Source organism: Cervus elaphus, chromosome 14, assembly GCF_910594005.1.
Source record: "Cervus elaphus chromosome 14, mCerEla1.1, whole genome shotgun sequence".
Lineage (NCBI taxonomy): Eukaryota > Metazoa > Chordata > Mammalia > Artiodactyla > Cervidae > Cervus > Cervus elaphus.
Window position 1 is genome coordinate 29,723,041 of NC_057828.1, and position 21,941 is coordinate 29,744,981.

At 43.9% G+C, this 21,941-nt stretch overlaps 1 protein-coding gene across 2 annotated transcripts in view; it reads left to right on the forward strand.

Moving 5' to 3' along the window:
• Positions 1-21,941, forward strand: part of CNIH3 (cornichon family AMPA receptor auxiliary protein 3) — a 123,414-nt gene that overhangs the window by 59,550 nt on the left and 41,923 nt on the right. For both annotated transcript variants that reach the window (XM_043924645.1, XM_043924646.1), the window contains one exon: positions 6,438-6,485. In XM_043924645.1, the coding sequence (XP_043780580.1) occupies positions 6,438-6,485 (48 nt within the window). The remainder of the gene's footprint in view (positions 1-6,437; positions 6,486-21,941) is intronic.

Here is a 21,941-nt window from a genome sequence, read left to right on the forward strand (position 1 = left end):
GAAAGTAAGGAAACCCACTAGACCATTCAGGTATGACCTAAATCAAATCCCTTATGACTATACAGGGGAAGTGAGAAGTAGATTTAAGGGACTAGATCTGATAGACAGAGTGCCTGATGAACTATGGACGGAGGTTTGTGACATTGTACAGGAGACAGGAATCAAGACCATCCCCAAGAAAAAGAAATGCAAAAAAGCAAAATGGCTGTCTGAGGAGGCCTTAAAAATAACTGTGAAAAGAAGAGAAGCAAAAAGCAAAGGAGAAAACGAAAGATATACCCACTTGAATGCAGAGTTCCAAAGAATAGCAAGGAGAGATAAGAAAGCCTTCCTCAGCGATCAATGCAAAGAAATAGAGGAAAACAATAGAATGGGAAAGACTAGAGATCTCTTCAAGAAAATGAGAGATACCAAGGGAACATTTCATGGAAAGATGGGCGTAATAAAGAACAGAAATGGTATGGACCTAAGAGAAGCAGAAGATATTAGGAAGAGGTGGCAAGAGGACACAGAAGAACTATACAAAAAAGATCTTCACGACCCAGATAATCACGATGGTGTTATCACTCACCTAGAGCCAGACCTCCTGGAATGTGAAGTCAAATGGGCCTTAGGAAGCATCACTACGAACAAAGCTAGTGGAGGTGATAGAATTCCAGTTGAGCTATTTCAAATCCTAAAAGATGATGCTGTGAAAGCACCGCACTCAATATGCCAGCAAATTTGGAAAACTCAGCAGTGGCCACAGGACTGGAAAAGGTCAGTTTTCATTCCAATCCCAAAGAAAGGCAATGCAAAGAATCTTCAAACTACCACACAATTGCACTCATCTCACATGCTAGCAAAGTAACGCTCAAAATTCTCCAAGCCAGGCTTCAGTAATATGTGAACCATGAACTTCCTGATGTTCAAACTGGATTTAGAAAAGGTAGAGGAACCAGAGATCAAATTGCCAACATCCGCTGGATCATCGAAGAAGCAAGAGAGTTCCAGAAAAACATCTATTTCTGCTTTATTGACTATGCCAAAGCCTTTGGCTATGTGCATCACAACAAACTGTCAAAAATTCTTCAAGAGATGGGAATACCAGGCCACCTTACCTGCCTACTGACAAATCTGTGTGCAGGTCAAGAAGCAATAGTTAGAACTGGACTTGGAACGGCAGACTGGTTCCAAATCGGGAAAGGAACATGTCAAGGCTGGATATTGTCACCCTGCTTATTTAACTTATATGTAGAGTATATCATGAGAAGTGCTGGACTGGATGAAGCAAAAGCTGGAATCACAAGATTCCAGATCACAAGCACAAGATTGCAGGGAGAAATATCAATAACTTCAGATATGCAGATGACACCACCCTTATGGCAGAAAGGAAAGAACTAAAGAGCCTCTTAATGAAAGTGAGAGAGTGAAAAAGTTGGCTTAAAAGTCAGCATTCAGAAAACTAAGATCATGGCATCTGATCCCATCACTTCTAGGCAAATAAACGGGGAAACAGTGGAAAAAGTGACAGACTTTACTCTTTTGGGCTCCAAAATCACTGCAGATGGTGACTGCAGCCATGATTAAAAGATGCTTGCTCTTTGGAAGAAAAGTTATGACCAAATTTAGTATATTAAAAAGCAGAGACATTACTTTGCCAACAAAGTTCCGTCTAGTCAAAGCTATGGTTTCTCCAGTAGTCATGTATGGATGTGAGAGCTAGACTATAAAGCTGAGCACTGAGGAATTGATGCTTTTGAACTGTGGTGTTGGAGAAGACTCTTGAGAGTCCCTTGGACTGCAAGGAGAGCCAACCAGTCCATCCTAAAGGAAATCAGTCCTGAATGTTCATTGGACAGACTGATGCTGAAGCTGAAGCTGAAACTCCAATACTTTGGCCACCTGATGCGAAGAACTCACTCATTTGAAAAGACCCTGATGCTGGGAAAGATTGAAGGTGAGAGGAGAAGGGGACGACAGAAGATGAGATAGTTGGATGGCATCACCGACTCAATGGACATGAGTTTGAGTAAACTCCGGGAGTTGGTGATGGAGAGGGAGGCCTGGTGTGCTGCAGTCCATAGGGTTGCAGATTCTGACATGACTGAGCAACTGAACTGAACTGAACCGAAGAAACTATATATATATATATATACATATATATCCAATGGTGATTTAGTCGCTAAGTCATGTCCAACTCTTGAGACCCCATGGACTGTGGCCCACCAGGCTCGTCTGTCCATGGGATTCTCCAGGCAAGAATACCAGAGTAGGTTGCCATTTCCTTCTCCAAGGATTATTCCTGTGTCTCCTACATTGCAGGCAGATTCTTTACCACTGAGCCAGGGAAGCCCCGTATAGAGACACATACACACATATATATAAAACCCATAATTCTCATAACTCTTTGAGGCAGGTATCATTTGCCCAATTTAGACTCTTAACCAAGGAGCAGTGAAGTCAGAATTGGAACCCAGGTCTGCTTGTGTTCTTACCACTTACTCTATGTTGTAGAAAAAGAGATAGATATGATTCTTTAAATACCTGTTTTTATAATCTTTTGATTCTGTGAAACAGACCCTACCCTTTCCAAGTCAACAGTGTGAAGCAGAGTTTTGTGGCAAATTGGAAGAATCCTTAAGATCTGCTTTAAAACTTACCCTGTCTTGTGAAACTTGTCATTATTTAAAATTCATTTTGTTTCCATCTTCCAGCCTCACCACCCCCCAGGGGTAACTTGGCTCCTCCAGGCCTGAAAGGGTTGCACCCTGGGCCTCCTTTCATTCTGGATGTTTTTTTGTTTGGCACCAACATCACACACCTGGCCCGTCAACATCGACCAGGTGCGTGGAGCCGCTCTAGGCTTAGAGGGTGCTTCTGTTTGGAATGTCAGGGAGTCAAGAGCCTGTTTTGCTTCCTCCTGGTGGCTTGGGCTCAAATTAGGAAGTGGCTCACTTGGAATACCCAGAGTTTCTTGTGTCCTGCCCCTCAAATCCATCATGTGAATTCAACATCAGGGTGCAAGAGAGTCGGTGAAACCATGAGACAGGTTCGCGATGCCCATTTCCATCTTACCTTGGCAGTTTCCTTAGTTTCGGCAGAACAAAGAAAATTAGGACCAGTGTATGTCCAACGGGAAGCTTCTGCACAAGGTCAGTGCCAGGACAGGACCTGCACAAGGACAGAATGCTCAATAACTGTTTGTTGCTGAACGAATGAATGACTGTCGAAGGGCGAGGTTGCATAGCAGAGAAGCTGAACCTCAACTCTTTATTCCTACTATGAAAGCCACATTTGTTCACAGATATAGAAAACAAATTTATGCTTACCAGGGGTGGGGAAGAGGGGGGATAAACTGGGAGACTGGGATTGACATATACACACTGCTATGTATAAAATAGGCTTCCCTGATGGCTCAGTTGGTAAAGAATCCACCTGCAATGCAGGAGACCCCAGTTCGATTCCTGGTTTGGGAAGATCCCCTGGAGAAAGGAAAGGCTACCCATTCCAGTATTCTGGCCCGGAGAATTCCATGGACTATATAGTCCATGGGGTCACAAAGAGTCGGACATGACTGAGCAACTTTCATGTTCATATATAAATGATAATTATTAAGGACCTACTGTATAGCACAGGGGACTCAATATTTGTAGTAATGTGGGAAAAGAATCTTAAAAAGACTGGATATATGTATGTATATAACCGATTCCCTTTATTGTACACCTGAAGCTAACATAGCATTGTAAGTCAACTATACTCCAATAAAAGTTTAAAAAAATAAAGCCATACATCTAATCAGTTAATGAATTAATTAAGGAGTCTGGGCCCCAAAGGCCAGACATCTTATAGACAGAGTAAAGCCCTTAGCTTTGTAAAGGACTCCTGTTTGATATTTTTTAAAGCCCTAATGGAAGAGCATTAGGCACATTCCCCCTGGATTTTATGATGTTACTCCCTGGCAGGAACTTAAAATTTGGATGCCTCATTTAACTCATCTTTAAGCTCTCTCGGCCCCCGTGGTGTCTCTGCAGCAGCGTCTCAGGCTCAGGTGGCTTGACAAACTGCTTCACTGGTTGCTAATTGTAGTCCTGGACAAATGTGTGTTACAAACAGTTGCTGATTGGTGTGGAGTATTTATAAATGAACATGCATGAGGTCCACTGGTTCTTTAGATTTACGCTCTAAATACTGTTGGACCCTTTGGTTCACCACCAGCCCCTGCTTCCAGCCAGTGGGAAGAGGAGGAATGGTTTGTTTTTACTCTTGGTTTCTCATGGTAACCCTTCCCCTTTCCTTTTATCAGTGGGACATTTAATATCACTGTAAAGTAAGGAGAAATGTCTTTCAGAGGATCTGGCTTGCTGGAGAAAGAGCTAGCGTGTGTCCTGAACCCCTCTCTTTCATCCTTGGAATCTCACGTCTTTTCACACATTCTCCGTTTAGGCAGCCTTGATACCCAGCTGTGTGTGTGTATGTTTGCTTGTACACGTGCAAGCACACACGTGTGTTGAGGAGGATGTGGTCTGTCTTCCTAGCCACGTGGACGCTAATATGTGCTGATGTAGGCTCTTTCCTCTGGGCTTAACGGATGCACAGGAATTGCTATATTTGTGATTTAATTAGAGAAATTGAAGTGGCCCAGCCACCTGTCTTCTTGCGATCCAGGAGGAGCCTCATTATCATCACGTCTGCCACAACCAAATTGCCTTGGTAATGAAGCACCGGGAGATGCCACAGCTGTGTTCAGGGTGGCCTCAGAGATCACAGAAGTCACTGCGGGAAAGGGGAGTCAACATTCAGTGTGTGAGCCAAGCATCATCACCTGCCCACCCCTGGGGCATTTTTCCATGGCAGTGAGCCAAACTCCAGAGATGGCCATCTTGAAAAATTCTTAGCCTGGGGGCACTGCTGGTGTCTAACTGAGTGGGAAGATTGCTTCCTCTAAATACAGTCACTTTAGAAAAATAAAGTCAAGGGCAGAGAGCTTCCCCACCTTACACACTAATCAGGCACATAAGCTCTTCGAGACTTGAATGGGAAGCCCTCCAGGGGGCCTGACTCCAGGCTTCAGGACATTCATGAGCACGGGGTCCCTGTTCTTTAGTTTGACTGTCTTACAGAGACACGGAGGTTGTAGGAAAAATAAATAAAGAAACCTGTGCTGCACTGAAAAGAAAGCTGAACCCATGCTGTTTGCTGGGGAAGTTGGGTTAAGAGCAAATAACTGTGACAAGGTAGATAGAGAAAAGTTTGAAACTCTTATTTCTTTCAGTTTTATTAAGATATAATGGACACACAGCAGTATATTTAGTTTCAGGTGTATGGCATAATGACTTGACTTGCACATGTTGCAAAATAATTGGTTAACATTGCAAAATAAATGGTTAGCATCCATCATGTCATATAGATGTGAAAGAAAAATATTTTCCTTGTGATGATTTTTGGGATTTATTCACTTAGCAACTTTCAAGTATGCCATGTAGCATGTTAGCTATAGTTATTATGTTATACTTTACATCCTATTATTTGTCTTATAACTGGAAGATTTTGACTTTTGACCGCCTCATCAAATTCCCTCTCTACCTCTGGTAACTCAAATCTGATCTCTTTTTTCTATGAATTTGTCTTGTTGTTCTTATTGTTTTGTTTTTAGATTACGCATATAAATGAGATCATACAGTATTTGTCTTTCTCTGATATTTCATTTAGCATAATGCCCTTGAGGTCTGTCACCAATGGCAAGGTTTCCTTTTTATGACTGAATAATATCCCATTATTCATGTGTATACCACAACTGCTTTATCCATTCATCTGTCAATGGACACTTAGGTTATTTCTATGTCTTGGCTACTCTAAAAAAGCTGTTATGAACATAATGGTGCAGATATTTCTTCAACATAGTAATTTTGTTTCCTTTGGATATATCCAGAAGTGGAATGCATGTAGCACTTCTATTTTTAATTTTTTGAGGAACCTCCATACTGTTTCCCATAGTGACTGTACCAATTTACACTCCCACCAACAGTGTAGGAGGGTTCATTTTTTTTCCCCACAGCCTCACCAACACTTGGTATCACTTGTCTTTTTGATGCTAGTCATTCTAACAGATGTGAGGTGATATCTCATTTCAGTTTTAATTTGGATTTTCCTGGTGATTAGTGAGATTGAGCACCTTTTCATGTGCCTGGTGGCCATCTGTATGTCTTTGGAAAACTGTCTATTCAGATCCTCTGCCCATTTTTAATTGGTTTATTTGTGTTTTGTTTTTGTTGTTGTTCTTGAGTTGTATGAGCTGAAATTCTTCTTAGCAAAAGGTCAGAGCTTGAAGGCCATGGCTGGGAGGGGTGTGTGGTGGACTCTGCCTCCTCCACTAGGGGCTGAATGTAGCGTTTCTCGTGTTTTTCCAGCAGAAGACCTAACCTCCCCTCTCTTTTCTTTCTTGTGCCTCCTGATAGAGGGAGCGGCTGAGGAACATTGAGCGAATATGCTTCCTTCTGCGAAAGGTCAGTGCAAGTGCCCCATGCCAAAAGGGTGGATGGTCACATGGTCATGGGTGGTTACACAGTGAAAGGGACTGGTAAGGCTGAATGCCTGCTTCGGTCCCTGTCTCCCCACAGAGGCAAATGATGGTGGGGGAGAAGGGGGTGGGAACAAGTGATCAGTTCTTTGGAAACCTCCAGAGACAAGAGGCACTAATTAAAAGGGGTGGCCATCAATCAAGGTGTCAGGACAGCACTGGGTATTTGCAAGTGCCCTCTGGTTGGATTTTGAGGTTCTTTATCTTTGCTTGATGATGGATGGCCTTTACAGCTGATAACTGCTTCACAGCCTTTGTTCCCTGTCTGATGCTGGGCTCAGAAATGCTCCCGCCTGGCTCAGCCAAGTTTTTAACTGGTTGTTGGGTTTCATTTGAGGTTTCAACCTGCCACTCAGCTTTGCAGTTTGATTGACAGCGTCATCAGGAGTGTTGGAGGGGTGGGATGGGAGATGTTATTAAAGGGGGAGCCAGGCATTCAGAGAGTTTCTCTGAATGAATGATCAGTAGGTCACAGCTGCCCTCAGTGCATTCAGAAAGCACACGTGTGCACGCATATTCATGTATGCATGTACGGCTTAAGCTTAGTATTTAGCAGGGTTCTATGATGTAGCTGGAAGACCCCTGTGACAGAGAGATCAGTCTGCCACTCTCCAGTAAGGAAAGCATGTACTTTTTGTAGTGAAGTGTGGAGAACAGCAACTTGCATGTAAAACTTGCATGTCCATTACCTTGAGCCAAGGGACATCCCTGGTCTCTATTCAGAGTGGATGAGGTACAGGCTGTAGGAAAGCCACCTGTCCACCCAAAAGGAGTTTTTGAGCCTTATGTGAATAGGAGAGAAACCAAATGCCATGCCAACATTGATGGAAGGGAAACAATTTGCAAGCTTTTGATTTTTTCCCCTATATTTCAATAATGACGCCTTTCATTGGGAGAGAGAGCTTAATCAAGAAGGCAGTTATTTTTCTAGCTAATTACTCGTCCTTTACCATTTTTCAAGAAACTCAGTATGTCAGGGTTCTGCATCTGCTATGACACAGCAGGGAAGTAAGCTCAGATAATGGAAATACTAGTGATCCAAGGAATAAAGAATGATTAAGAAAATAACATATGACATTTGGTGTTAAGAGGCTTCCCCGATGGCTCAGTGGGTAAAGAATCCACCTGCCAATGCAGGAGACATAGGAGATGTGGATTTGATCCCTGGCTTGGGAAGATCCCCTGGAGGAGAAATGACAACCCACTCCAGTACTCTTGCCTAAAACATCCCATGGACAGAGGAGCCTGGTGGGCTACAGTCCAAAGGGTCCAAAGAGTTGGACATGACTGAGCACACATGCATGCATTTGGCTTTAAGAGTGAGTCATGAATTTGTAGATTATTTGCCCAGAGAATGACTCAGACACCAGTAATCCTCTCTGTGTGTCAATACCGTAGTCTCCAGTTTATTTTTTAAGACTGATACCCAAGGTCTTTCAACTCCAAGTTGCCCACGCCCACCCATTTAAAATGTACCATCCTGAATTCTCTGGCAGAGCAGTAACCTCCATCAGTCACATTTGAGCCTTGCTCACTTTTCTGTGTTGCTTGACCATTGACTCTAGCCAGACAGCAGGCAATAGCCTGTGGCTGCCTCTGCCAAGGTCCTATCTTACAGCTCTGTGCTCTCCAGTCAATCATTACTCACCTATTTCATGCATGGTTGGTTGTATCTGTTAATCCCATGCACCTAACTTGTCCTTCTCCGTCCTCTCTTCTTGGGAAACCATACATTTGTTTTCCATGTTTGTGAATCTGTCTCTGTTTTGTATATAGATTCATTTGTCTTATTTTTTAGAGTCTACGTAGAAGCTGTATCATATAGTATTTTTCTTTCTCTGTCTGACTTACTCAACTAAAGTATATTTTCTAGGTCTATCCATGTTACTGCAAATGGCAATATTTCATTTTTTATGACCACTTAATATTCCATTGTATACGTATATATATATATATAGCATGTCTTCCTAAGCCAGTTGTTTATTGATCAGCACTTAGGTTGCCTCCATGTCTTGGCTATTATAAATAGTGCTGTGAACATTAGGGTACCTGTATCATTTTGAATTAGAGTTTTCATTTTTCTTGGTTATATACCTCGGAGTTGGGTTGCTGGATCATATGGTAGCTCTATTTTTAGTTTTTTAAGGACTCTCCATACTGTTTTCCATTGTGGCTGAGCCAATTTACATATTCCCACCAGCAGTGTAGGAAGATTCCCTTTTCTCCCTTTTTACCATCTCCAGCATTTATTATTTATAGACTTTTTAATGACAACCTTTCTAACAGGTATGTGGTGATAACTCATTGTGGCTTTTTTTAGAGAAATTAATTGTATTTAAAAATATTTTATATTGGCATATAATTGATTTGGGGGGCTTCACAGGTAGCTCAGTGGTAAAGAATCCACCTGCCAGTGCAGAAGATGCAGGAGATGTGGGTTCAGTCCTTGAGTTGGAAAGATTCCTGGAGGAGGAAATGGCAATCTACTCCAGTATTCTTGCCTGGGAAATCCCATGGACAGAGGAGCCTGGTGGGCTACAGTCCACGGGGTCACAGTCAGGCACGACTAAGCAGGCATGCTTAGTAAATAGCTGATTTATAATGTTGTATTAGTTTCAGGTGTACGACAGAGTGATTCAGTTATATATACATATACATTTATCTGTTCTTTTTCAAGCTATTTTCCCATATAGATTATTACAGAATATTGAGTAGAGTTCCCTGTGCTATCTAGTAGGCCCTTGTTGGTTATCTATTTTAAATAGATATATTTAAATATGAAATAGATATATTTAAATATAAAATATATATATTTAAATATAAAATATATCTATCTTTAAAAAGATATATTTGTGATGTATATATGTTAATCCCAAGCTCCTAATTTATTCCTCTCCCCTTTCCCCTTTGGTAACCATAAATTTGTTTTCTAAGTCTGTTTTCTGAGACTTAGAAAGTTCATTTGTATCATTTTTTTAGATTCCACATATAAATTATATCATATGAAATTTGTCTTTCTCTCTCTGACTTACTTCACTTAGTATGATAATCTCTAGGTCCATCCATCTTGCTGCAAATAACATTATTTCATTCTTTTTAATGGCTGAGTAATATTCCATTGTGCACATGTGCACACACAGACACACACATCTTTGTATATCCATTCCTCTGTCAGTGACCATTTAGGCTGTTTCCATGTCTTGCCTATTGTAAATAGTGCTGCAGGGAGCATTGGGGTGCATGTATCTTTTCAAATTATGGTTTTCTCCAGAGATAAGCCCAGGGGTGGGATTGCTGGATTATATGGTAGCTCTATTTTTAGTTTTTTAAGGAACTTCCTTACTGTTCTCCATAGTGACTATACCAATTACATTCCCACCAAACAGGGTAGGAAAGTTCGCTTTTTGATGATGGTTATTCTGACAGATGCAAGGTGATACCTCATTGTGTCTTTGATTGCATTTCTTTAATAATTGGCGATGTTGAACATTTTTTCATGTGCCTGTTGGCTATCTGTATGTCTTGTTTGGAAGAATGTCTATTTAGGTCTTCTGCCCATTTTTAAACTTTTCTTTTTTTTTTTTGCTACTGCATAGTGTGAGCTGTTTGTATATTCTGGACATTAATCCCTTGTTGGTTGTATCATTTGCCCATATTTCCTCCCATTCCATAGGTCATCTTTTCATTTTGTTGCTGGTTTCCTTTGCTGTGCAAAAGCTCTGAAACTTGGTTAGATCCCGTAATAGTCTTTTCATTTCTACGTTTCAACAGTGTCCATGACAGAGCACAAAACTTAAATCTTACCACATTTGCTACTTACATCAGGTTTGTATTTTAAAATCGAATTTAACTCTTTATTGTATTCATTATTGACACAGAAGGTCTCTAAGCTCCAGGTTGTATCCCATTCCTTTCCTCTGTGTTTCTGTCCCTCCCCTCTTTGTAGTCTATATTTTAACCTTACGAATAAATTCTCTCTGCCTGTTCTGTTTCCTTCCACTGGCCACATGATGTAGGGCGGTGGCAAAGTGTGCAGGCTTCTGGTACTTCCCGCCTGTGCCCAGATTCTCTGTGTCACCCTCAGTGTGACTCTGAAGTGGGGGTGGTAAGTTCATCACCCTCCTCGTGGAGTTGTGAGAACTAAATGAGATGATACATGTGCATCTAGCTCATAAATACTCAGCATGTACTAAATGTTACTCTGATTATCCTGACCCTCAGCTGCTGCCTAAAACTTCTTATAACATCCCCAAGCATACCCATGGTGCTGAAGTAACCCTGGACTGGCCACAGCCCCTCACATTTTGTGGGGGTGAGGTCATTTGACATTTAAGCGGAGTCACGGGGCAAGAAGGCCTGCCTCCTCCCTCCTGGCTAGTTCTGAATGGGTTTCTAAGTTCAGATTCCCCAGCTGTGAGCATGTGCTGGAGGAGGTGGGGAGGATGAATGGGTTTCTTTAGCACCACCACCTTCTGGGAACTGTACCTTCCAAGAAATTTCTTGGAACTCGTCTCCTAAGTACCCCGGAATGTGATGCATCTCAGCAGTTGATTGTTGTTAAACCACCTCCTCAGCTTTCTTGGGAGAAAGGAAGGAATTTTCAGAGTGGATCCATTTTTAGCTCTATAATTATCAGAAAATGTGTTCTTTGGGTAATTGTCTGAACTGCAGGATTCTTGTGTCAATTTGTGCTTATGATTCATTTTTTCCACTTGCCATCCCCACCAGGCGTGCTGTTGCTCTGAGGGTCACAGTCAAGTGCAGAGAGCCGGGCGGAGTATGGAGAGCAGAGGTTGGTTAGACGGCCGTTCTCAGGAAGGGTTCTCGTGTGAAGGAGATTGACTAGGGGCCTCATGTTGCATCTCCAAGTTCAGGGACTGGTTAGAGGAAATGAGCTTAAGTGAGAGCCTGAGAGTGGCATAGAATAAAGAGAAACTTCGTTCATAAGCAGCTGTCATCTAACCTTGGGTTTGTTCATCTCAGGGACTAAGAAAAGTTCACCTCCCTCAGGTGAAGTTAGCCTGATGTCTGAGATGGTTTTGAGTTAGACTGAACCTGCCTGAGAGGCTTTGGGATGTCGCTTTGGTTTGACAAACCTTTGATTCTCCATTTCACACCCCTGATTTCCCCAAGAGTGTGTCTAGTCTCTCTGCAGGTTTTCTGGCTGTGGTGGATGTGAAAATCTCTCATGGATGGGTAATTTTACTTTTTCCATTGAGCAGTCTCAGTAGGATGTGAAAAAAGAGGATGAGTGGGTGGGGGTTGGGGGTGGGTGGGGGTATTGAGTTCACTGGGGAGGTATAACCAGTCTGGTGCAGGGGGCCAGGTGCTCCAAGTTTAATTCTGGAAAGAACAAGGTGGTGGTAAGGCCACACGTGTAACAACTGATGACCACTTAGGCCCCTCCCTGTTCCATGCTTGTCAGAACCACACCTCTGTCTTAGGGAGGACATCATGGTGTGACCTGAAGCTGAATGGTGTGAACCTGGATTCACTGCAGAAATTCTTCCATGTGGTTCTGAATGCAGGGTCTGGAAGAGTTGGGAAATTAATATGACACTTCTGTAGTCTAAGGTCAGTTTGTTAAGTAGGAAGATTCCATTATTGTTCCAAATTCTTTATCCTCCCCCATATTCAAGTCTGGCTATATAATTTGCAGAGCCCAGTAAAAAATGAAAATTTGGGGCTCCATGACAAAAATTTATTAGTGATCTTACGCAGCTGACAGCAGAGCATTCAGCCAAAGGTGGGGCCCTCCTGAGTGTAGGGCCCAGGTGCGTCTGCATGGGCGGCACATCCCTGAAGCTGGCCCTGCCTGTGTCCATGACCTTTGCATATGATTTTGCAGTTCTTCCTGCTGGAAGCAGAGTAGATTTCCCCTCCCTGCTGATGTAGGTTTCAGCCATGTGACGGGATGTGTCCTCTGGAATGAGGGAGGACTTGTGAATGTGTACTGAGACATTAAGAGTAACTGGACATTTATTCTTCCTTTCTTGCACCTCTAACATCACCAAGGCCCACCCACTGGTGCAAGGAGCATGGGAGGCATGAGATACAGACCTGAGCCTACCTGTAGCCCAGAGCCAAACCCAGTAGGTGACGTGACACCCAGTCAACCTCTAGATGCATGAACAAATATAAATGTTTTAAGTCACTGAATTTTGGAGTGATTTGTTATGCAGTATTATTATGGCAATAGTTAGCTGATACTTATATGCTTATAAGCATCTCCCATTTTTATAAGGTGGGGGAGGAATCTTTTTATTTTTTAAGAGATTTCCTTCTGTGGCAGAGATCAGCCATTTGCTGACTCTACAAATTTATAAATAGACACTTTAAAACTCTGTCCCAATTTCTTTGACCTAAGAGGAGACTACTAAGTGCATTTATATACCAGAACTTGGAGAAGGACTCATGTCACTTTGGAGCACAAAATTTGTTATGCATTAACTGTGGAAGAATGGCAAAGGTGATGCCTTTTCTGCAGTCACTGGCACTCCCTGCCACAAGGGATTGGCTTGATTTCCAGTCTTTTTAGCTGTTAATGTATTTCTTCCTGCAGGGCTCTGGAGGGAATGGTGTATTTTCATGGAGAGACATACTATTGAGAAAAGAGATGCAGAAACTCAGAGGCAGTTGTGTGGAATGCCTTGGAGAGACCATCCTTGGCTCAAAAGTTTTCCAGATGAGAATTCTCTGTGGCTTAGGGAATGTCCAAAGTGTGACAATATTGCTTACCTTTCTTGAGTGGCTACTGTGTGCCTTTAAAAGGATTGACTCTTTTAATCCTCACAATTCTATGAAGTAGCCCCGATTAATAGCCCCAGTTAACAGGTGAGGAAATCAGGCTTAGAGAGTTTCAATACATGTATCCTGGAGTGTCTTAGGTCATAAGTTGGTAGAACTGGGATTTGAAGGCAAGTCTGTTTGAACACAGTCCACAGTTTCAATCTCCACATTAAAGGAGGAATTGTCAGTTCTCTTTGAAACACACTCCGTAAGGACCACCACTACAGCAATATTGCTCAGCTATTTTAAAGGGAAGATACAAATACCAAAGCTCCAGAGGGCCTCAGGGACCCTATCATATGCTTAGCTCACTGTGATGGGGCCAAGCAGATCTCTTTAAGACTCTTTTCTAATTCTACTTAATTTCTTGGTGGGATCGTTCACCCCTGGAGGGAATGTTTGAAGAAAAGTAAAAATATCCTGGAACAGAACTTGCAACTAGTTCAGAAACTATGTCTCATGTATAATTTATTTTCAGATGCCTTCTGTGGCAGACTCCTTGTTAGTCAAAGGGAAACGGGGGACATTTGACTAGCTGTGTAGATAGTGGTGCTGTCACAGGGCTGCTGAGCCAGAAGCTGGAGGAACAGCTCTGTCCTCCTTCCCCTCCACTCCCAAGGCCGCAGCCGGAGAAACCAAGGACTTCACGACAGCTGCCTCACACACTATTGTTGTTGTTCAGTTGCTAAGTTGTGTTCGCCTCTTTGCAGCCTCATCAACTGCAGCACACCAGGCTTCCCACATGGGCCCTGGCTTCTCACTCTAATCTGGGGGAGCTGGTTGGCCCTATCCTTGTTAGGTCTCCATTGCCATGATGATAGCTGCTCATGTCAACCATGATTTATATTTCTTGTAAATCCTTGAGTGATCTGGTAATTCCACTAATCTTGGCTGGGCTTGTGGGGAGAAGAAGGTGTTCTTCTGGTCTTGGCTGGGCCTTGTTCATATATCTGCCTGCAGTCAGCAGGCTATAAGCTAATCCAGGATGCCCTCAGTTGGGGTGGGCCATCTCATTTTCCAGAGACTATTCCAGACTTATTCTTGTGGTGTCATAGAGAAGCAAGAGAAGTGGAAATACACAAACATTTTTTCAAGCTTTGGTTTTCATCAAATCTTGTGCTTAGTCGTGTTCAACTCTTTTGACCGCATGGACTATAGTCTACTAGTCTTCTCTGTCCATGGGATTCTCCAGGCAAGAACACTGGAGCAGGTTGCCATTTACTCCTCCAGGGGATCTTCCTGACCCCAGGAATCGAACCCATGTCTCCTGTGTCTCCTGCATTGGCAGGTGGATTCTTTACCACTGAGCCACCTGGGAAGCCCGTGTCAAATCTTCTAGTGTCTTATTATTGGCTAAAGCAAGTCACATGGCCAAGCCCAGGGTCACAGTGGAAGGGACTACAGAGTTCCAAGGCAATGGGCATGGATACAGGAAGGCCATTAATTGGTGCCATGACAGTGAAAAGTGTTAGTCACTCATGTGGAACTCATTGTAACCTTATGGACCGTAGCTCGCCAGGTTCCTCTGTCCATGGAATTCTCCAATAGCCATTCCCTTCTCCAGGGGATGTTACCAACTCAGGGGTGGGACCCGGACCTCTCACATTGCAGGCAGATTCTTTACTGTCTGAGCCACCAGGGAAGCCCAACTGGTGCCCAAAATGCCATTATATCCCTGTTACTTAAGTTTATCTTATAAACTGGAAGTTTGTACTTTTTGGATCACTTTTATCAAATTCACTCTCCCTCTTCTGATAATCAAAAATCTGATCTCTTTTTATTAGTTTTTTGTTGTTGTTACTGTTTTGTTTTTAGGTTACACGTGCAATGAGATCATACAGTATTTATCTTTCTCTGTTTGACTTATTTCACTTAGCATAATGCCCTCAAGTTCCATCATGTTGTCACAAGTGGCAGAATTTCCTTCTTTTTGTGGTTGAATGACTGGGGTGTTGGAGAAGACTGTTGAGAGTCCCTTGGACTGCAAGGTGATCCAACCAGTCCATCCTAAAGGAGATCAGTCCTGGGTGTTCACTGGAAGGACTGACGTTGAAGCTGAAACTCCAATACTTTGGCCACCTTGTACGAAGAGCTGACTCATTTGAAAGGACCCTGATGCTGGAAAAGATTGAGGGCAGGAGGAGAAGGAGACAACAGAGGATGAAATGGTTGGATGGCATCACTGATTCAATGGACTTGAGTTTGAGCAAGCTCCGGGAGTTGGTGATGGACAGGGAAGCCTGGTGTGCTGTGATTTATGGGGTCGCAAAGAGTCGGACATGACTGAGCGACTAAACATATAAACATATTTACTGCAACTGCTTTATCTGTTCATCTGCTGGTGAACATTTGGGTTGTTTCCATATCTTGGCTGTTGTTAAAAATGCTGCTGTGAACATGAGGGGGCAGGTATCTCTTCAACATAGTGTTTTTATTTCTTTTTGGATACATACCCAGAAGTGGAATTGCTGGAGCTCACTCATGTGATAGCTGCATTTTTAACTTTTTGAGAAGCCTCCATACTGTTTTTCATTGTGGATGTGCCAATTGATAATCCCACCAACAGTGCACAAGGGTTCCCTTTTCTCCACATCCTCTCTAACATTTGCTATCTCATCTTTTTTGATACTAGTAATTCTAATAGGAGTAAAGTGATATCTTATCCCTTCCCTCCAGAAATATGGTAGATTGATGGCAAGGTCACCTAGCTCACAGGTCTGGTTCCAGAGCTCGTGCTTACTCCCTTTCCATCTTGCTGTCTTGGTCTGTAGGAGCTGGTAACATTGCTCACCTTTTATAGAGCTTCGGTTGACCCTAGGAATCAGTCTCTATGAGTCACTCACCAAGAATGACCATCACTTAGTTTCCCCTGTAGTCTCCACGGACCACGTAGACCAGAAAAAAGAGGCCAATAAACTTACTGAATTCACTAGCGAAGCAGATTCTCAAAGGCTGACCTAAGCAGACTTATGGATTCTCAGTAGTTCTGCTATGAGAAGTCACAAGTCATTGACTGTACTGACAGAAGTCATTTGGTTTTCTGCCACACTTTCTCCTTTCTTTAATATACAATGAAACTCCAGGTACTGTAGGATGTAATGGAAGCAGGAAAGCATATTGGTTTACAGGTCTGACTGTAAGTAAAAGATACAAGGGAGCCCGCTCTGTCTGAGGGGAGCTCGACCAGGCTGAGAGTGGGGTGGAAGAGGACCCTGCCTCACAGAGGTGTCTGGGGACCCAGGCTCCTCCTGCTTTCTGAGCTCTGCCATCATTAGGGCATTTTCTTGTCCATGTGGTTCATGAGGGCATCACACCATGGTGCCATTTCAAGCAGCAGGGTGGAGGGGTAACAGGAAAAGGGCCGCTTCAGTGAAGGACATGACCTGGAAGCTGTGCACATCACTTCCACTGAATTCATCAGCCAGATCATAGGCAAATGGCTATATCTGGTCTTTTCTGGGGGGCCTATATGCTTAGCTCCAGATCAGAGATTTTATTTCAGAGAGCAGGGGGAGTGGACGCTAGAGGACAGCTGCCTTGGTCTCTGGGAGAAATTCAGTCAGCAGAGTGGCCAGTGCAGGGCACCCAGCCACTGTCAGGCACCCTGGAACTCCAAGGGCAGTGTGAGGTGGGCAGTGGGGATGGGGGCAGAGAGGCTCAGCATTAGAGGTTGAGGTGATATCTGGTGGTACCTGGAGGAGCCTGGACATGGTGGGGGTAGAGAAAGGAGCCAGGAAGTCCTGGATATTGGCCTTGATGAGCTCCAGTGAGAGCAATCTGAATTTCTTCATTCATTCAAGCAGAATTCATTTAGACCTGCTGCGTATGGAGTCTTGTGTTATGTGTTGACAATTGTTGTGTGTGTGTGTGTGTGTGTGTGTATCTGTGAGATGTGTCAGTTGTGAAGACATCAGTCCAGCTAAAAGAAGTCTCATTTTTTCTCTGATTTCCTGCCTGAGTCTGAAACCTCTGATCTCACAATGCCTCACATTATAGTCACCCATACACCTTATCTTCCACAGTCGATTCTTGAAGGCAGGGATCATGTCCTCCTAATTTTTGTGTCTGCTGTGTTGCCTAGCATGGTGTCTGATTCATGTTAATTAGCTAAATGGATTAGTGAGCATGAGCCCAGCAACCACACAATGGCTTGGATTATTATTTTCTTAATGTATGCAGTAGAATTAGCACTACTGAGCATGGGATTAAGGCAAGCGAAGGAGACCAAAGAAAGGTCTGTGGCAGGTGTGACGGGCTTTGTCTTGTCAGAGCATCCCTCGCTTGCCAGGCAGTCCACTGAGCATGAGAATGGATGTTTTGGCCAAAAAGTTTGTTCAGGTTTTTCCATTATAGTGGCTAGAAAACCCAAATGAACTTATTGGCCGAGCCGACGATTAGCGGGCTGGTTCTCAGCCTTGGCTGCACACTGGAATCACCTGGGGAGCTTGAAAAGTACTGTTCCTGGATCCCACCCCCAGCATTTCTGTTTCAGTGTTCCGGAATGCAGCCTGGGCATTGGCAGGGGTGGAGGGGGTGTTGGAAAAGCTCCCTAGGTGATTCTAATGTGTAGCGAGGCTGCAAATCACCGAGTTGAAGGGTAGGCCAGGCTTTGGCAATGCAGGTGAGGAGGCATTTTTCTCTTGCCCAGTCCCCCAGAGTATGATTTAGAGAGCCGTAATTTTCTAAATGGTACCAGAGTAAAAGCAATAATTTACCAGCGGGTGCCCAGGTGGACTAAAGGAGTGAGGGCCTAACTTCCTGCTTCCTGGGAGATGCTCAACCCAGCAGGAGACGCCTTGCAAGTAACGGGCAGACAACTTGTTTTTCTCCGTGGCAGCTTGGCTTCTAGCTGCTGCCTTTTCCAAAATGCGATAAGTGAAAATTCTGGTTTTTCAACCCCCGAAATGTTCACCCTTCCAGATACTCATTCTTGCCCTTTCCAAACTGCTGAAAAAGCAAGAAACATTTCTGGGTCACGTTTCTGGGCCACAAAATGTGCCGGTATCACCGAATCCTAGTGGTCCCTGATTCCCTGTGGTGCTGTCCAGTCTCTGTCTCGCCCTGTAGTTAGAACCGGGTACCAGCCTCCGCCCAGGCAGGGCCCACAGGGAGAGCCCTGAGACTCAGAAGAGAACTCCTCTGGGCTCCCCGGCTTGTGCTGAATTGATTCCCATGCTCCAGATGCATCTGCTCCCCGTGGAATAGCTGTATTGCTGCATTATCATGCTGGCTCCATTTGCAACTTCTATGGGATTTGTTATTCTTTAAGAGATTTGGGGCATCGAGCCTCCTCCAGCACAATTTCACTGACTCTGATTCCTAAGCTGTCTCTACGGCACAAACAATTACAAAACACATGGGGTTTTGTTTCATTAGGATAAGACCAGCCAATAGACAAGAAAATGCACTGAATACGTTGAATGTGCTATACAAATGCAAAGTGCCATTATTACAAAGGGACAGAAAAGCCATACTGTTCCCGTTCTGTGTCTGCCACATGGTCCAAGCAGTGATGAAATTCTGGAAGACAATGGTCCCCAATTATAGCACAGGGAGGTGGGCGGGCAACACACAGCAAACACAGCTCTGCTATTGTGGCCTTTCTAGTGGTGACATCACTGCCCTCACCACTCAGCGCATCAGCCTAAAGTGGTGCTAGTGTCACTGGTGTCCTGGTAGGAACTGAATAAGGGAGCCGCTTAAGCAAGATCCCCGCTCTCGGGAACGTATACACTGTTCAGATGATTTCAGCAGGATGGACTGAGGAAATGACCAACAACTCCTCTCCTATAATCCTCTTTGTATAAACTATCACACTTAAACTAAACTATCGTATAACTGTGCTACTTCAAATGCTTTTTGGTAGTGTTGATGCCAACTGTTAACAGAAACCAAAACTGATGGACATGGGATTGTTTTTGAGTACTTGACATTTAAGTTATTCAGTTATCAATATTGTCAACTTGAAAGGAATTCATCGTGGGAGGGCAAAGTCAGAAAGACTATTCTTTCTAAAATGTTTGTTTTCCTTAGTCCACTATAATGTTGGTGAGGGCGGGGCCCTTGTATCTTGTTTCCTGCTTAACACCTGACCTAGAAGACAGCACCTTTTCAGTAATTCATTGCTGGCAGAATGGCTGGATATGCTCTGTGCTCTACCCACAGTCTTGGATTTATTCTTACATCAACTCTGTGAGGTGGAGGTGGGGACCTGAGACCTGAGGGCTTACATCACTCAGGAGGGGAGTGCTGGGTGTGGATTCAAATCCAGCTCTACTGTCAAACGCCTGCCCTTTCTAGTACTTCTTACGTCTCCATGCTCTAGGGATTAAAAGCATGTTTCTCTGCATTTCCCAGGACAGTTCCACACGTGAAGATTGCAGAGCACACTTGGATACCACCCTCTGACCACTGGCATTTATCCATTCAGACAATCCCCTGTTAGTCACACGCATGTGTGTGCCCTGCCCTTCTTCGGTCTGACTACCAGAAAGAGGCACAGGTGTCGACAGGGCGGGCTTCTCCTGAGGCCTCTCTCCTTGGCTTGACATTGCTCTGTGTGTCTGTGGCCCAATGCCCTCTTCTTGTAAGGACACCAGTCATATTGGATCAGGGTCCACGGTAATGACCTGATTTAACCTTAACTATGGCTTCCCAGATGGTTCAGTGGTAAAGAATCTAATTGCTAATACAGGAGACACAAGAGATGTGGTTTCAATCCCTGAGTAGGGAAGATCCCCTGGGGGAGGAAATGGCAACCTGCTCCACTGTTCTTCCCTGGGAAATTCCATGGACAGAGGAGGCTGGCAGGCTACAGTCCATGCGATCCCAAAGAGTCGGACACAAGTGAGCAACTGAGCACACACACGTACACACACACATTGATTTAAAGATTTAGATCCCCAAATTCAGTCACATTCTGATCTGATTACGGGGAGTTAGGACTTTAACATATGAATTTTGGGGGGAAACACAATTCAACCTGTCACAGGATCCATATGGGTACCAGGGAAGAGTTTTTATGGCAACAACATCCCCTTGGTTAGGAGCAGTGATTGGCCTTCCCTTGAATTCTGCTCCTCGACAAATAGCAGAGTGAAAGGTGAGCCCCTGGGTTTAGGTTTCTGGAGCATTTTCTTATCACGCACAAGTGTTATCCAGGGGAAGAGAAGGCAAGACTGATTTTTTATGTTGTATTTTATTGGATGTTTATCAGAATAAAAAGCAAGCTTGTTCTGAGCAAAGCCTGTGAAGAAGTGCTCCCATCATTTTCCAGGAGAGAGGCTCCAAACAGAAAGAACAGGGCCTGGCCTCTTTGAACTGTCACACCGCTTGCAGGGAGCAGCGTGTGGAGCCAGTCATCCAAGCGTAGGGAGTTGACTCAGCACACGCTGGACAAGGCTGGGGTCGTTCATCATTCTAATTAGCTTTGGCTCCTTTCTCCTCAGCAGGCCCAGGGTCAGGACCAAATCCATATATGCATTGTGAGCATTTACAGAAGGGCCCGTTACTGAGGATGGCTGAAGTTATATAATTATTGTAACTATTTTTTGTTTGTAGGACATCCCTTCCCAGGAGATCCCAGGCACTTCCCTGCCCAGAGTCTGTCACTTGGTAGCAGGACAGTGTGACCCATTCCAGAGCTGGAGGAAGTCATAAGGAACACTGCCCACCCATAGTGCCCGCAGGCTGCACAAAAACGTCACTATATGCATGGCTCTAGGGAAGGTTGAAGCAATGCAGAGAGTGACAAGGGGGCTTGGGTTTTTTCTTTGCTGGAGGAGGTGAGCTTACCTAGACTTTGAAGATTGGTCTTCAGTGACTTAAGGGAAAATTTTTACATGACAACAATGTTTATTAAATTACTGTATGTGGCCTAGAATATGCCAGATGTCATCATGCAAAGCGCTTGACTGGGTCATCTCACTTAATGCTCATCTCTGATGTGGATGCCATTCTGATGTAGGCATCACTCTGGTCCCCTTTCACCAATGAGCGTATTGAGGGCAGAGGGATTAAGGAACTGAAGCTAGGACATGCAAAGCCAGGATTTGAATCTAGGTCATCTTACCTCTGGGCTCTGGTAAAGAATCACCCTGCCAGTGCCGGAGACTTGAGTTCAATCCCTGAGTTCAGATGCCCTGGAGAAGGAAATGGCAACCCACTCCAGTAATCTTACCTGCAACATCCCATGGACAGAGGAGTCTGGTGGGCTACAGGATCCTGAAAGAGTCAGACATGCTGTGGGTTTTCTTCATTAATGATTTTAATTGTAGAAGTTGTATCTCCTTGTTTTAACTAGAAAATGATGCTCAGTTAATTCGAAGTAAATATTAATAAGCTCCCAACTCCTCTCTATTCCTGACTCTCTGACATAACTAATGTTAAAAGCTTGGGTCTCTGCTCCTACTTCCATGCACAAACAGAGACAAATGCACATAAGCACACACACACACGTATGTGTATATTCACTCAGAGTTGGCCTTTTGCCTTTTTTCCCCAATAATTGAAAAAATTTTTTTCCATAACTTTTTTCCCCACATACCGTTTTATTATGGACAACCCTCTAGATCACTAGAGTACTATAGATCTA